This window comes from Polyodon spathula, chromosome 25, assembly GCF_017654505.1.
Source record: "Polyodon spathula isolate WHYD16114869_AA chromosome 25, ASM1765450v1, whole genome shotgun sequence".
NCBI classification, from domain to species: domain Eukaryota; kingdom Metazoa; phylum Chordata; class Actinopteri; order Acipenseriformes; family Polyodontidae; genus Polyodon; species Polyodon spathula.
Window position 1 is genome coordinate 2,506,366 of NC_054558.1, and position 17,039 is coordinate 2,523,404.

Below are 17,039 nucleotides of genomic sequence, written 5' to 3' on the forward strand. Positions count from 1 at the left end.
GCTAATCTGTGACCTCTAGAGCATGATTCATCTTCCTCTGTACTAATAAAAAACCTCCCTGTTCAAGTAGTGATTTCCATTGAGTTCCATTATTAATTTGCTTTTTTGGACATTTCCTTCTGTATCATGAAAGCAGCTGCGTGCACCTGCGTATAACTGCTGTGTATGTATGGACCCGATTACAATACTGTGCTCAGTGTGACCTGTTGTCCTTTGACGGGCAATTTGAGATTCGAATTTCTAATGCTCTCAGATCTCACTGGAGAGTGTGTGCGATTGGCGACACCTTGTGGACAAAATTCATCATTGCGCTACTCGTTCAGAGAGTTCTTCAATGGAAGGCAGAACCCTCGTGTTTAATGGCAGGACACAATGAAGCGATAGCCTGTCACTACTGGCTTGGCTGTTCTCAGCACTGTTTAAAGGGGAATCCATTACAGTTTCCTTTAATCTTTACCGTGATCATTTATCTTTGTCCATGGTTATACTATACATTTACTACAGTTTACCGTGGCTTTATGTACATGCTTGTCTGTACCTCTCTGGGCTTTACAAGGCTTTCGCTATTCTTTATTACACATCGCTGTGCAGAAAAGCGGTTATTTAATGATAACTAATGAAAAAGTAAGATCTCTACGTCACTATCAGTGCTTCTAATACAGAGTCCCGCAGAAACAAAATGTAAAAGATCTCTGGTGCCCTCTGCTGGAAAACTATTGCGTGTACACTTAAAACAGTTCCCATAGCGATGACTGCAACGGTACCCAGTCTGTTAGAATGCAAAAATTCATATCATATCTTTAATAAAAAAAAAAATCTCTACAAAGTTGCAAAGCTATTCCAAATCTTCCTAAAGCATTGTGTGCAATATTGAACACCACTTTTCTTTCTTTATAATAATAACCTGGCTTTCCCTCGGCACTTTAAAAAAGGGCGCTTGTGTCGAATACGGCTTGTGACGTGATGCGCAGTAAGCAGACGGTAACAGTGTCTGGAAATCAGCCGCTAAGACAAACAACAAAGGCGAGATTCTCAGCGTTATCTCCTCCAGAATGTCATCAGCAATCATTTTATTTTGAGAAAGAACAAATACACACAATGCAAAGTTACTATATATATATATATATATATATATTATAATATATATCATATTTAATAATTTGTTATTTGGGGTAAGGGGGGGTGGGGGAGCTGATGGGTGGGGGCTTCGAGCAATACCACCCAACTACCCCCCCCCCCCCCCACATGAGTCAGCCCCCCCCCCCCCCCCCCCCCCAATGTAAACACATGTGATGCATGCTGGATGTCCGGCCCTGTGCAATGCATTCCAGTCAGGAACAGGTTAAGTTTACAGACACAGCGTGGAACAGGGCTAGGCTGTACAGCAACAGACCTTACTGAAGTATGTATTTAATATGTCAACTTAAAAATATCTTGCCTTCTTTTTTTTTTGTATCCACAATGTTAGCGGGAAAGGGTCTCCATTATGTCTTCTGGTAGAATTTTCATGGCATCATTTTGTAGTTTCTTTGATTACATGGTGTAATAAAAGATCTTTATATAAGAATTATGTCTCGATGGTAAAATTCTTTTGGCCTTAGCTGTAGCTCCAGTTCCCTTTATCTAGGCTAGTGCTGCATTAGTATAATAAAGTTGATCAGATGGCTATGCAATGATTTGATTTTAGTTTTGTATATATATTTTGTCCTTGTTACAACAACAGTGAAATATGTTTCATACTCTCTCTCTCTCTCTCATTATTTAAAAGTCTATATTTTTAAAATTGTCAGAGCAGCGGTATTTGCTGTCCATAACCCAGGTGCAGGTGAGATGCGGCAGACATGGGCAGGTGTGGTGCTGTCTCTTCCCGTAGAAGGGCACCTGCAATTAGCAAGCAGAGGAAAACAATGTCATGCCAGCCAGAAATCGGGATATACAAAACCAACCAGCAAAAAAAGCATGTATACATTAGTTTGTATTGACTTTACCTTTGGAATTTTGCTCTTCACAGTTTCACACCAAGGTTTAGTTTATCTGCAGCAAATCTTTTCATATTTCCATCCCTGGTTTTCCATTTTCACTGCTTGAAAGTTTACTATGGCGCACAGTGCCTCCGTGTGGCCAAATGTTGTAATTACTTCAATTATCTTTAAGGGTAAAGTTATAGGTCTCCTAAAGTTCTTAATACCTGCACTTTTAATACCTGCACCCCCCCCCCCCCCCCCCCCCCCCCCCCCCCCCCACACACACACACACACACATTGTTTAAAATGTCTGGAGTAACTCAACCAGATGACACCCACAGTTTCCAAACAGAAGTTTACTCCTTAAAGCCAGAGATTATTGAGAGCCTGTCTAATCCTGCCACTCAGCCCAGTCACAATAAACACCAGGCTTCCAGAGCTCGGCAGACCCAGGCTCTCCTGGGAAATTCAGCGCTGTTATTAACTTTCTTTTCACAGAACTCTAATCCCTGCCAGGAAGTGATGTATTATTCAGGGAATCTCTCGCTGCTCAATATCTGTTTATCAGCAGCGTTTCTGAAAGCACACCAGAGATCGGCGCTGATTGGGCTCCTGTTGAAGCAGCCGGCTTGGAATAAAATGAGATCTTTGACTTTGACAGATGAATGTGTGTCTACTTAAGATCTGGCCTCTGATGTTGGGTCAATGACCTCCTCCACTTGCACAGGGCAGAACTAATGCTGTTGTAATGTATGTTCCGCCAGCGTTTCCACCGGTCTCTGATTAACTCTGATTTTTTTTTGACTGAGGTTTTCTTCAGCTCTCTCAAGCGGTTTTGCGTCTTCATTTTGTCTAAACGTGTTTTTCTTTTTTTCTTTTCGAGTTTAATTAAAGACTGGAGAAAACTTTTTACAAAGCCACAGTTCCGATAACTTACATTTCAGACCAAGCTGCTCTCATATAAAAATAAAAGCTGTTTTTCACTAGAATGAAATCTTCTTGCCCGTACCTTGTGACTGAAGGGGTGGCACTCGTCCCCCTCTCTCCCTCTCGGGGTGCACATGCGTAGACCCCGGAGCCACAGGCTGACAGCACAGCACGAGCCCAGTCCGCACTGCAAGTCCCTCTCACAGGCCTGGGGACACACACACACACACACACACACACACACACACACACACACACACACACACACACACACACACACACACACACACACACACACACATCTCTTACAGGAGGCCTGACAACTAGCGCATCAACTGATTCCATAGTACTTGCTATATACACAGCTTTATACAGTGTGAGGAACTGTTTTAGCTCTTGCCCCTGCTTTGCTGTATGGTTTTGCATCACCTAGAATTTAAGGATTGATTACAAAATGAAAAAAAAAAAAATATGAATTTAGATATTTTATTTAACATCATGTAATCAAACTACGAAACGATATCGCAAATTTTGGGTAGTTTTTCATTAAGTGTATGGAAAACTACAAAGCGGTATGCAATTCAATGTGTTAATGTAGCTGAGAAAGATTCAGGAAGAAAAGAGCACTGACACAAGTCTCCTCATGAAGTATTTTTTTTAAGTCTTCGAGCGGCACTGGACGTTTCTGTCAATATTTCTGAAAATAAAATGTGTTCCCTGTTCGCACAATTTAATAATGGTGCAATCGTCACGCGCTGAGGTTGTGAATGAAGAGAAAGGCAACCCCACAGTTTCAGCGCGTGCTGGCTGTGCATTACTGAGCTGGTGAGGAGAGGGTGTGCCTGGATTCTGCCCTGCGCTTCATAGTGATCGTGGTTTTAAACAAGACCAATTCAGAGATCTGCCACTCAACAGGCAGTTAGAGCATCCCTGAATAGAACAGTTACATGAGAAATAAATACAAATCCATCAGTTAATTAAAAGTTGTGATGCTTTACATGCTTTGTGTTATAGATTTCCTAAGTCAAAAATATTTACACCTATGGAAAACCTCTGTCCCTTTAAAACAATTTAGCTTGAAAAAGTGCACCATGCGTTTCCTGCCTATTGATTTACTCTGATACAGCGCTATCAGAAAAACGAACAAACACATAAAATAAGTTTGATATACTATTATTTATTATACACAATCAAGTGCCAATTCTGCTTTGTAATAAAATAGTACAATATCCTTAACTTTTATATGGCAGGTGTACATCAGCCTACATCAGTTTATATATCGTACTTGTATGTATGTATGTGCATGTTATTTATACATTACTCTAGAAAATGCAATAACAGCTTGAAAAATTGAAACAATCCAAAACTAAAACCTCTTCCAGTCTTCCACACATGAGGACAACAAAGAACCACACAAAGAGGACACCAAAGAACCACACAAAGAGGACAACAAAGAACCACACAAAGAGGACAACACAGAATCACACAAAGAGGACAACACAGAACCACACAAAGAGGACAACACAGAATCACACATGAGGACAACACAGAACCACACAAAGAGGACAACACAGAACCACACAAAGAGGACAACACAGAACCACACAAAGAGGACAACACAGAATCACACATGAGGACAACACAGAACCACACAAAGAGGACAACACAGAACCACACAAAGAGGACAACACTGAACCACACATGAGGACAACACAGAACCACACATGAGGACAACATAGAACCCTGCAGGTGAAGTGAGGTGTGGGTTTGTAAACTCAGGAGGGATCATTATCAGTGTAGAAGAGTACTTACCCCAGTGATCACGGCACACCTGGTGCTAGTGAGTAAAGCCAAGAGGAAGGTGAATAGCAGAGCGATCCTCATCATTGCAGCACCTTGGCAGGAGCTTGTTGGAAGGTGGAGAGTCTCTTCCAGTGCTGCTCAGTCTCTGTTGGGATGCTCAAGCTGGATGTGTTGGACCAGTCTCCCCCCTCTATCTCTCTCTGTGTGTCTCTCTCTCTCTCTCTCTCTCTCTCTCTCTCTCTCTCTCTCTTTGTTTCTCTCCTGTTCCCTGCTCTTCTCTCAATGAGATGCGATCGATCGCAGGAGGCTGAGAGAGTCTGTATTTAATCTACCCCCCCCCCCCCCCCCCCCCCCCTCCCTCTAAACTGGTGATGTGATGCTCTGCGGATGATCACAGAAATTGACAGATCAGGCCAACTGAAGTGACATTGCAAGACATTGCATAGCAGGTCAACAGACAGACAACCACATGACTGTTACTCTAAATCCAGTTTAGTTTTAAGTTAAATCTCTATATATCTGTCTATCTGTCTGTCTGTCTGCCTGTCTGTCTATCATTGAACACAGACAGATGGGCAGACCTGTACTCTCAGTTTATGATCTGAAAGAGGATTTCTTGCGCAGACAAGTCGATAGACAGGTGGATTACATATGAAACTAAACTGTATTTACAGTTCAGATGGTTTTAAAGAAAAATTCTGGCCATGCATTCATTTTTTTAGCTGGCAAAAATGTCCAGTGCTCTCAATCTTGAATCTTTAATGAAGCCCTAATTTAAAAAGAAAGAAATGTGTATTTAGGGTTAAATTTACTCAAGTGCCTGACCCCTGACTGGTTGCATTGTTTTCACATGCTGGTTATTATTGAATCTATGTGTCATTCTTCAGAGAGCAAAAATGATCTGTGCCCTCGATCTAACACTTTTCCTAAACACTGCCTTTTATTTTTTTGAAGCATGTCGCTGGTAATGGTTGAAATGCCCAATAGCTTCTTCCTAAATGCCTGCATGGAGGATTTCGCCTCCTTGCCCTGCATGATGTATCGGTTTCTGTCAAGCGAGGTGATAGATACTGGGAATTAAGCAGCGCGGCGTCTTTTCAGAATTGAGGCTCTATGATACTATTCATCAGCCGCTGGGCTGCCGTCTGCAGGACCACTACTGCAAGACAGTCTACTATTTCATATGCTTAATCAGAGCAGCGGAGGGATGGAGAAAGAGTCTGCTTCAATTATAGCAGCGTTCCAGCTGTATGCCTCCCATATGCAGGCTAAATCCATGCGTGAAACCCCACTGACAGGGGACCACAGGGTCTGAAGGAGTTACAGCCAGAGCCTCAGTCCTGCAGCTTCTTTTAGTTGTATGAAGAGCTAAAGTGATGCAGTGTCGGGGAGTCATAGATGGGGGTTAAGAAACGAACTTCAGCTAATTTCATCAGTCTCAACAAAACTGTTGACAGCTGCTTCCCACAGACTGAATAAGAGCGGGTCATAGTGGCTCTAACTGCCATGCGATTCAGTATAATATATACAGCCTCGGAATGTCCCGGTGCAAATGAGACCTATTGAGAGGACCTCAGCCGTGGCAAATCCCTAGGATTCTGTGGTCTGACACATTTTTACTGGCAGAAACAGAAAATGTGATTTTCATTACTTCCAAAGTTTTAGATTTACAGCCGTTTTCGATTTTTTTTTTGCAATAGTGTTTATTTCAAACCCCCAGAACAGACAGTGCACTGAAGAAGATGGAGTGGATAGTGGTGTGTGGACGTTTGAAACAGCATTAAAAAGTTGTTTTTTTTTTTCCTGGCTTGGGAATATGCCAGGGGCGGGCACACTTCACTCTTGAAGACTCTATACACAGTGTACAGACATCTGAACCTGTGGTGTGTACGGTACAAAAGCTCTGATGCGGCATCTCCTCGGTGATGCATGGTTATGCCTCTTTACGCATTTCATTTCAATTGATTGAATTAATAAATTTCCATGTTTGCACACCTCCGCATGACATTTCAAAGGCTGTAGCGGTCCAGAGGACTTTGCATTTTCCACACAACCTCCAAATTGAAATGCACCTATTGAATTATTACACAGCGCTGCACTCCACATCTGATCTCTGTCGGTGCAGCCCTCGGGTCAGTTATATTTGTTTAACAATAGACTGCTTTGCTTTTACAGTATTAGCTATGCCGGGCTTGTCCCAGAGGCAGCGGCAATATAATTTACAGTCTCTGTCTGCCCGACTTTACCCTTTACCTACAGTCTTTCATACTGAAGAATTCGTATTCATTCTGTTTGACAAATATTAGTACTATTAATAACACGTGACAGAGACAGAAGAGGCATGAGCGTCAGGGGCCAAACCCGGTTATCTAAATGAATTCACTGCAAGGTAAATGAACTAGGTTCTGCAAGCACTTTTCAGTTCAAAATTGTTTTTCTCGTTCATTTACTGGAGCGAGGTTGTTTTTTTGGGTTTTTTTTTTAAGTACCCTGGTTCTTATGTTAAGACACAAACATAATCGATGCTGTTCTCGTCTCATGAAAAGACGCGAGGGCAGGAGAGTGGTGAAGAGGCTCCGCTGAAATGCGTTTTAGCACCATGGTTCTTGAACAGACATCCACCCGAGCCCTCGTAGGACTGGAAGCTATTCCAAAGCTCCGTTAGCACAGCTTTAGTTTGTAAGGGAAATAAAATCGCTATTTACTATTCTGAAATATGTCAGAGGCCAGGGTGTGCTGAGACCTGGGCTCACAATGGCATTTAAGAAGTATTTATTGGCAGATATTAAATCAATCAATCTTTGAGAGGTCTCCGAGTCTTAACAGAACATCACTGTAGCTAGCTTCGGAAATTGTGAAATTTAAATCATTTAAAAGTGCAGTTTGGGATTTCTGAATCGAATGGAACGCCGGCTGGCTTCTTGTTTCAAACCACCATAAAACAGGACGAAAATAGTGGGGCTGAATAGGCGCCCAGGCTCTCTTCAGATTGAATGTTGGACTTCAGAGCCAGGTGCGCTGAGATAATGAGATACGCGCCTCGGTGGAGAAAGTGATTGCTTTGAGTTACAAAAATCTCATGAAATGTTATTTTGGAGCAAAGCTATGAAAAGTGGAGCAACCATTGAAAGCCATTAAGATTGTCAGTTCAGATCGCAGGTTTTGCACGGTCGCTGTGTTGTTACTGTTTAACCTCAAACCTATTTTCTACAGAGATCAGTCTCGCCTCAATTGCAACTCACAGTCTTTTTGCAGGATGTTTTTACATGGTGTGATGCATATAAAACATTATTATACAGGCAGCTATAAATATTAATCTGCTGTTTCTATCTAGCCCTGGATGGCGGTTTAGCTTTTTCCCCCTCAGAATAGAAAAAGCTCCTCGAAGGAAGACCGCTCTTTATTTGAGAACCGTTGTTAGCAGGTGGTTCGTCAGCAAAGCAATATGTGGCTGTCCACAGGCTGATGAATCTGTGCAACGCCACGCTTTACAATTACACTTCCCTTTCTGCCGCTTCAGCAAAGCGGAGCGCACTTGGAGAGAAGGAAATCAGTCACTCCGCACAGCTAGAGTCTGTGGTTGAATGGGGTTGACATTGTGACACGGTGTGAATGATCATAGCGTCGTTTGCATATCGGGAAGGGCTGGATAGCAATCGACAAAGGCCTGATACGCGGAGTTTGAAGGAGATTGCAGAAGGAAACGGGCGTCATCTTAAAGAACATGTCAGCCGCACCATCCGCGTCCCCGCGGGCTACTGCTGCTGCCAGGCCAGTTTCCATTCCATTCACCGTGTCCGTTTAGAATCACTGCACACCATGTCCACCGCCAATGTCCTACTCAAATATCAGACAGATGATAATTGGTAATAATTGATTTTATTAAAAAGCAAGATTTTTTTTTTCCAATAGATTCTGGCATTTCTCAAAATGAAATCCAAGTGAAGGAGCTCTAGTCTAGCATTAGGTTTCTGGCTAGTAAAAATCAAGAACACGTCTTTGCAGTAGCCGTTATGCATAGCGTGTAGTTTCATTTTATCTGCTAAAGAGAGGTTCAGCAACAATAGCCACTATACTTCGCTTTTGTCTACACAATACAATACAATACCATGCCAATAATTCACTCTACAGTATGCAAAATCATTATGACCTTTATAAATGCATTTGATATATTCACGAACCTCTTGTGAGTCATCATTATAATTACCCTGTTTAACACCATAATGGTATGATGACTCCCCGAAGGCTCTGCTTATTCATAATACTCATGTTTAGAGAACTCTGAACTGTTCTGTTTTGGGTGTGACATTACAAGCTTGAAATATTTACTTGTTGCCCATATGACAGCACACCGCATCATAATCCGACACCATACCTGCAAACACCGCCCTCCCGTGGACGTCCTGCGAATTATTAAAAAAACAAAGAATATTATTGTTGTCGTTTTTTAAGAGATCAGTGTTACAGCTTAGAGTAGACCATAAAAGACCATAGTATCGAATAATAAAATAGAAATGTCAGATCTTTAAGGTTGTAAATATTAATTCCAAAATGTATCAGTGCAGGATATATTTACTTGCAGACCTTCCTGGACTCGCTAAGTTCGTCCCTCGCAGGACCCCGTCCATGCAAGTGCTCCATCTCGGTCACGTGTAGCCGTGTCAGCTGACTAGTTACAAAACCAAGGAACAGGGAGCGGGGGAAAGAAACGCAATCCCGATTTATTAGATATAAAAGCAACAGGCGGGCAATGGAGTCAACTTTAGAACAACACCTGGACGACACGTGAGTTTAAAACGTGTTCTCTTGTTAAAAATAAATAAACACTAGACCGTAAATGACTTCTGTATTGCTATCGTGAAGTGTTGGATAAGTATGTCCTGGTTAATGTAACAAGAACAGTGTTTGGGTAAACACAAGATAATAATAATAATAATAATAATAATAATAATAATAATAATAATAATAAATGCTGATCTTATAAAATGTGGTTGTAAATACTCCGCGGTGAAACCCCTTTCTTGTTCATTGTTCTTTCACAGGATGAAGAATCCTGCGGTGGTCGGCGTTCTTTGCACTGACGCACAGGGACACAACTTGGGCTGTAAGTACCGAGCAGTTAGATCGTCTGGCAGCTTGCAATGTAAGATTAACAGAAGCATTTCTTTAATGCGTGTCTCCTCTCTCTGTTCTCCCCCTCTCTGTATCTGTGTCTCTCCTCCTCCTCCTCTCTCTCCCGCCTTTCTCTCCCCTGCCCTCCCCACCCCTCCCTCCTCTAGGTCGCGGGTCCCTCTCTGATGAGCACGGAGGTGTGGTGTCTGTGCTGGCCAAGCACGCTGCCAGACTCACCAGAGATCCTACAGACTGCCCCACAGTGTGCCTGGAGTCCGATGCAGGGTAACAGGACTTTTGCCAACCTGGGCCCCCGCCAGGAAAAGCCACAGCTGGATTTCATCAGAGCGTTTCACTGCGGTGATCCCAGGATAACCTCTGCGGTTGATGCGATCCAGCTGTGGCTAAAACCGGGATGCAGGTTGGGCAAATCTCCCCCTTCGTACAGGAAAGGAAAAACTGCCAAAAGCAGCAGCAGCAGCAGCAGTTATGCACAACATTTTCAAGCTGTGTTATAAAGGAAGAAAAACCGTTTTGTGTGCCCCCCTTCCTCTCTGATAACAGTGTACAGGAATCCCTGGCACCTTAGCGGATACTGGGATTATAAGGGAATGGCGTTTCTAGTTTTTTTTTTTTTTTTACTGCAGTAACTTTCTGCAGATTTTCACAAAACCTCCTGAAACTTGGTGCAAAGTTGGATAGAGGAACTTTTAATTTGGGCAATATAGCGTTTACCCACTTCTCATATAACGGATACAGAGTTTACTCATTTCTGCTCTCCTGTGATGTCATGGGTTAAAGACAAGATATTGTGTGTGTGTGAGAGAGAGAGTGTTCTGTGATTGCTTGTTTATGTTCTGTTAATGTTTGGGGCTGTGGATTGGCTGAGGGCCAATAGCAATGTATCTTTTCATGATTATCTCTTCAATCTATCTGTTCAGCTCCTCTACATATCGCTAACAAAAATCCTTTGTTCCTTGTGCAGGAATATCTTGATCCGGACACACGACAGTATCACGGTAGCAGTGCACAAGATGTCTTCCTGAGAATCCTCCCGTGTCTCGAAGCAGAAAAGCATTTTGGTTTTGTGTGAATCGTGTACCTGTAAAATGCAATCTTACGCTCTCTGTAATTGGCACAAGTGATGTTGTGTTCTTGTTGCTGCAGTAATGTTTTCCACTGATCCTGGAGGCTCCCATGCGTTCTTACTTATATTTGTGTTCATGGTGAATGTAGAGAGCTGCTTTTGCCATTGTGATTGAACTTGGTATGGACAGTCCTTAGCTGAAGCTCACGAGGGTTTCAGAATCCTGGTCACAGTGCCTTCCTAAAGCATAGGTTCTGGCTTGTGATTGGTTGGGCGAGTGACAGCTGAATTCTTATCTTGAGAACCACTTGCATGAATTTAATGAAATTTCACATTGGGCATTTATAACAAGGTGCTGTTCAGCATACTGTGAATGATGGTCATGAAGGATTGCTGTGCTGTTCTGTACATGCTATGAATAAGTCTGCCTTATCAGGACACTGCTAGTTTTATTCTGTATTATTCTGAGGTACAATACTGCTAATATAAAGAAATGCATCTGCAAATAAAAAATATATAATAAAAAAAAAAAAAAAAAAAAAAAAAAAAAAACATGTAGAATCCCTTTAAGGAACAGTGTGGTTTATTTGCTGCCCGCTTTTACATTTACTGCACATTTGAATGGGCGGTGTTCAGTTTGCACAGCACTGGGAGGTTGCTTGGCACAGAAGAAAGCCAGGCTAATGTATTGCAAGTCGTATTCCACGCCTGCGCTGAGCAGTTTTTTTTTTTTTTTGCCCCAGGGAATTGGAAATGGGTTCAGTAACTCGTCCTTCACCACAAGAGGGAGCAGCAGTCCTGTCCGGCTGGGCTAGAGCTGCCTGTGGCCGTGCCGCCCAGAGGAATCAGCTCAGGTTCAACCTGGTCGAGATCCGCTAGAGGTCGAGTACATTCCAGACCCACTTCTTTCTTTATTGATGATTGTATTGGGTGTTTATCCAGGATAGTGTCGTCCAGTCCAAGCCATTTTTACAGGTGGGGTGCATAAGTTATATGAAGCTGAGTGATTTGCTTCACAAAACAGATGATCCAATGTTTAACTGCTTAGTTTAATATATATATATATATATATATATATATATATATATATATATATATATATATATATATATATATATATGAGATATATAATTAAACTGTGTCACACTTCTGGAAACCAGTTTTCTCTCAGCTTTTGGTCCAAGCTGGGTCTACTACTACTGCAACACTTGTATGTATTTGCAGTGCGGTTTACCTTGTGTTTTCAGATCAGTCGTGGAAGTCACTTTATTTCTGATATTTAAAGCATTTTCACTTTGACCTCCATCCTCACCTCTTGTGCTGTTTTAATTGCTGGCGATTGCAAGTGATGCCAAACCCCATTCAGGAGCTTCTTAACCTAACATGGGTCCTTTCTTACTTCATGAATGTCCTTGCTGTGGGTTCTTTGGAAATCTGAGAAAGTTGGCCTGCAGGGGAGAATCTCTTGTTTTGCCTTGGAAACCTTAGAAAACAAAAAAGGAGCTTTGGGAAGATGGCGATGAATACAAACAGCTGCATTTTCACTGTGGCTGTTGTAATATTTGACATGCACGGCAGCCCTTTCTAGTGCAGGGGTTCGTTAAGAGCCGGCGTGGGAGATGGGCCTGTGCAGCAGTGCTAAGATATTTAAGAACTGTTTACGTTCTGAAACTAGAACCGAACAACTTAGTAATATCAAGCTTGTTCTCTTCAGCACTCTAAAGGCGTTTTCTGTTTTGTAACAGAAAGCTGAATGTTTCTCCTTTTGAAAATTCATTTAAGAAAGGAGTGAGCACTTTGGAAACAGGGCCCTCCATGTGCTGTGTGTTCAGCTCTTGTGTCTCTAGATCTGCTTGGATACACATGCAGTGTAGTCATCTGTGGATAGTTGAACTTTGCCAGCGGGGAAGTGAGTTCACAGCGCCCTTTTGTTGGACACTTGCAAACAAAACTGGTATTTGGGCTTAACTAACATGCCTGGGAGATTTGCACTGTAGCACTGATAACGATATTTAAGAAAGTCTAAAGTATATTAGCAACATCTCTGCTACCGGACCTCCCAAGATAATAAAATAATAACCAGTGCACACATACAGAGGAACCAAACAGCAAAATAATAACCAGTGCACACATACAGAGGAACCAAACAGCAAAATAATAACCAGTGCACACATACAGAGGAACCAAACAGCAAAATAATAACCAGTACACACACATACAGAGGAACCAAACAGCAAAATAATATCCAGTGCACACACATAGAAACCTAGCAGCAAAATAATAACTTCTGTTTAACAAACGAAAGTGCTGTTGCTTTAAGTTTTTGTTTTAATACAACAACCTGCTGTGCGCACGGGATGACATGTACTGGAACGTTGATAAATCTGTAACGTGATTGGTTGATTTCTCTTTGTCTTGTTTACCTGCTTCAACATTTTTTTTTGGGGGGGGGGGGGACTAAACGTGTATCATTTGGTAAAGATTTGACTTTTTTTAAGTTTCAGTTGTGTTCGAGTTGACTACTGAATTATTAACACCTTTGTCTAATCCTGTTTTTCTCATGTTCTGCTGTTATCCTTTTCTCGTGGCTTGCGCTGGACTTCAATCTTAAATGAAGAGCTGATTGTTGTAACTGGGTAACCACGTTCAGCAGATTGTGGATTTGAGTTAACCTTGACCCTTGGGTCTGTTACCACACTAAGCTTAATGTTGCCCTGTGTAATGTGATAAAGAATAATGCAAACCCTAGTCTTTGAAACTTTGTGTTTGTTTGTTGTTCTTTTTTCTTCATGTATAGATACAGAGTTTTATGTCATTGGTTCATCTTTGTTCTTTCACCTAACTTTTACTGGAATTCCTTTGTGGAGTGAGATAGTGGATCCCAATCAGAAAACTTTACGCAAAGTTTTATGGATTTTTTAAAACGTTTTTTTAAAGAGTGTTGATGAATATCTGCTTATACGCTGCTTTGAAAGAAAAACCCATAGAATAAAACTGCCTCTAAAACAGTTGCAAAAAGATTCTAACGGTCTATGCAACATCATGGATTGCAAGCTTGCAAAAAGATGCTTTTAAAAAAAAACAAAAAAAAAACAGCCCTTCACAAAAGTGTCGTTGAAGTCCTGTGAGTCCGGGAGCCATGTGTTGATCAGCTATTAGTTTGAAGGGTATGTGGGGTTGGCTGGAAACACAGATCAGACGCCGCTGTTTGAATCCTTTACATCTAAAAGCTACAACAAGCTTTAACTGTGTGTGCCGCTGCATTATAATTACCACATGTGATTTTGTTCTAGCATTGATCGATTCAAGGAAGCGAGATAAATACAGTAGTGCATCTTTTCTGGGGTAAAGAAGCGGCCAGGGTGTTAAAATACGCAGAACATCTGCTTTGGGTGCTGGAGGGAACCGTTTGTTTTCAGAGCAGGTCAAAAGTCACCCCTACAGGCTCAGGTGTTTGTTTCAACCAGAGGAATTGCAACATCCCACATGCTTCATTTCTATTGGCAAATTTCCTAATACAAATACAGGGTTGTTTTTTTTTTTTTGAGCTCAAGACATTGTTGGATCAAGGCTTCAGTTTGTGATGGAGAAAATCAAAGATAAGCTTTTGCGCCAGTTGCAAAATTAGCTTCAAAAACAAAAAACGCACACTTTTTTTAAAGTGGGCTAAATTCTCAAATCTATTTACTCCACGTCACCAAGAGCACATTTTTCCAGAAAGCAGAAACAGAAACACACCCAGTAAAGTTACCCTTATTAACTGAGTTTCCTAATCTCAGGTTCCCCTGTACATATAATATGAATTAGTCATATAGCAGACACTTTTATCCAAAGCGACTTACAGAGACTAGGGGGGTGAACTGTGCATCATAAGCAAGACTGATCCACTACAGCCAATGCAAAAGTACATTATTGCTATTCAATAATATTAATCAGTCATTTAGCAGATGCTTTTATTCAAAGCGATTTACAGAGACTGGGGGGTGAACTCTGCATCATCAACTCCTGCTGCTGCTGCAGAGTCAATTCCAATAGGATCTCGGTTTTACGTCTCACCCGAAGGACAGAGCACAGGGAGGTTAAGCGAGCTGGGATTGAAGTGGGAGCCGCCTGGTAACAAGTCTCTTTCTCTAACCACTGGACCGCTGAGCCTCCTCAAGCATTGAGACAGAACTCGAGTTTGAATCCCATTATGTTAAAAGCTCAGCAATGTGGAAGTCGAATGGATGCTATGGCGCTGCGCTCTCGATACTGAAAATTGTGTGAATCACATGGGGCTAAAGCCTTAATGCAAGAGCACTTAGCCTTGCATCACCATGCCCAGGGCGCTTTATCAACGCGATGAATGTGAACATGTGCTGAAGCAGCAGCCACAAACTTCACAGGATATCCAAGAGCTTCCACTAGCATGCTGGCCAGCTGGTTCCAGCCCTCTTCTTTTGGGCTCTATTTTTTTAGCGTTTGTCCCTCGTATTTTATGCTGGATAGAAAGGGGTCTATTTTACTCCAGTCTTTAATGAACTGTTATATTTAAGGAACTAGAAGCAAACCACCGAGCAGCCTATTATAACCCAAGGTCTCTGAAGCGCTCTCCAAGTGCGTGTTTGCCATTTGAAACGCGTCTATATTTAGATCTACTTGGGAGACACATGCAGTATCGTGCTTCTGGGGCAGTTGAACTCTGCCTTCATTGCAATGAATTCACAGCTCCCCTTGCTCGCTTACTAAACAAAGCAGGTTTGGGGATTAAGCAGGATTAACGTAGCGCCTATAGCAAGAGGTTTAATAGGAAGAGGAAATGGAGAGCATGCATTGTTAAAACGTGCTGGTGCAGTTTGACTGGTATCACGGCTATTTAGTCTTCAGTGATCGTTCTATTGCGTATTAACTCACTGCATGTAGGCAGGTGTGCCCATGCATTGTATACTAGCGACCTCAACCCTGGTATACTAGCTGCCCATGCATTGTATACTAGCTACCTCAACTCTGCCCATTCATTGTATACTAGCGACCTCAACTCTGCCCATTCATTGTATACTAGCTACCTCAACTCTGCCCATTCATTGTATACTAGCTACCTCAACTCTGCCCATTCATTGTATACTAGCTACCTCAACTCTGCCCATTCATTGTATACTAGCTACCTCAACTCTGCCCATTCATTGTATACTAGCTACCTCAACTCTGCCCATTCATTGTATACTAGCTACCTCAACTCTGCCCATTCATTGTATACTAGCTACCTCAACTCTGCCCATTCATTGTATACTAGCTACCTCAACTCTGCCCATTCATTGTATACTAGCTACCTCAACTCTGCCCATTCATTGTATACTAGCTACCTCAACTCTGCCCATTCATTGTATACTAGCTACCTCAACTCTGCCCATTCATTGTATACTAGCTACCTCAACTCTGCCCATTCATTGTATACTAGCTACCTCAACTCTGCCCATTCATTGTATACTAGCTACCTCAACTCTGCCCATTCATTGTATACTAGCTACCTCAACTCTGCCCATTCATTGTATACTAGCTACCTCAACTCTGCCCATTCATTGTATACTAGCTACCTCAACTCTGCCCATTCATTGTATACTAGCTACCTCAACTCTGCCCATTCATTGTATACTAGCTACCTCAACTCTGCCCATTCATTGTATACTAGCTACCTCAACTCTGCCCATTCATTGTATACTAGCTACCTCAACTCTGCCCATTCATTGTATACTAGCTACCTCAACTCTGCCCATTCATTGTATACTAGCTACCTCAACTCTGCCCATTCATTGTATACTAGCTACCTCAACTCTGCCCATTCATTGTATACTAGCTACCTCAACTCTGCCCATTCATTGTATACTAGCTACCTCAACTCTGCCCATTCATTGTATACTAGCTACCTCAACTCTGCCCATTCATTGTATACTAGCTACCTCAACTCTGCCCATTCATTGTATACTAGCTACCTCAACTCTGCCCATTCATTGTATACTAGCTACCTCAACTCTGCCCATTCATTGTATACTAGCTACCTCAACTCTGCCCATTCATTGTATACTAGCTACCTCAACTCTGCCCATTCATTGTATACTAGCTACCTCAACTCTGCCCATTCATTGTATACTAGCTACCTCAACTCTGCC

General features: G+C 42.0%; 2 protein-coding genes across 2 annotated transcripts; one reads left to right on the forward strand and one right to left on the reverse strand.

Annotated features, from left to right (window-relative positions):
• Nucleotides 1-1,275: 1,275 nt before the first annotated feature.
• LOC121299442 (prokineticin-1-like) lies at nt 1,276-4,815 on the reverse strand. The gene is made up of 3 exons (XM_041227135.1): nt 4,704-4,815; nt 2,974-3,099; nt 1,276-1,881 (listed from the first exon to the last, which is right to left on the reverse strand). The coding sequence occupies exons 1-3, from the start codon at nt 4,776-4,778 to the stop codon at nt 1,762-1,764; spliced, it is 321 nt and encodes a 106-aa protein (XP_041083069.1). The 5' UTR covers nt 4,779-4,815; the 3' UTR covers nt 1,276-1,761.
• Nucleotides 4,816-9,336: 4,521 nt separating this feature from the next.
• LOC121299784 (ragulator complex protein LAMTOR5-like) lies at nt 9,337-11,666 on the forward strand. Its single transcript, XM_041227845.1, has 4 exons — nt 9,337-9,479; nt 9,737-9,798; nt 9,974-10,091; nt 10,792-11,666. Exons 1-4 carry the CDS (start codon nt 9,445-9,447, stop codon nt 10,850-10,852), a joined length of 276 nt encoding a protein of 91 aa, XP_041083779.1. The 5' UTR covers nt 9,337-9,444; the 3' UTR covers nt 10,853-11,666.
• Nucleotides 11,667-17,039: the final 5,373 nt, after the last annotated feature.

Coding starts and splice junctions, on each gene's coding strand:
- LOC121299442 (XM_041227135.1), bottom strand. CDS start 4,778: ATGATGAGGATCGCTCTGCTATTCACCTTCCTCTTGGCTTTACTCACT. Junction 3,100..4,703: donor GGTGTGCCGTGATCACTGGG/GTAAGTACTCTT, acceptor GTGTGTCCCCAG/GCCTGTGAGAGGGACTTGCA. Junction 1,882..2,973: donor GCCACCCCTTCAGTCACAAG/GTACGGGCAAGA, acceptor TGCTAATTGCAG/GTGCCCTTCTACGGGAAGAG.
- LOC121299784 (XM_041227845.1), top strand. CDS start 9,445: ATGGAGTCAACTTTAGAACAACACCTGGACGACAC. Junction 9,480..9,736: donor GAACAACACCTGGACGACAC/GTGAGTTTAAAA, acceptor GTTCTTTCACAG/GATGAAGAATCCTGCGGTGG. Junction 9,799..9,973: donor ACAGGGACACAACTTGGGCT/GTAAGTACCGAG, acceptor TCCCTCCTCTAG/GTCGCGGGTCCCTCTCTGAT.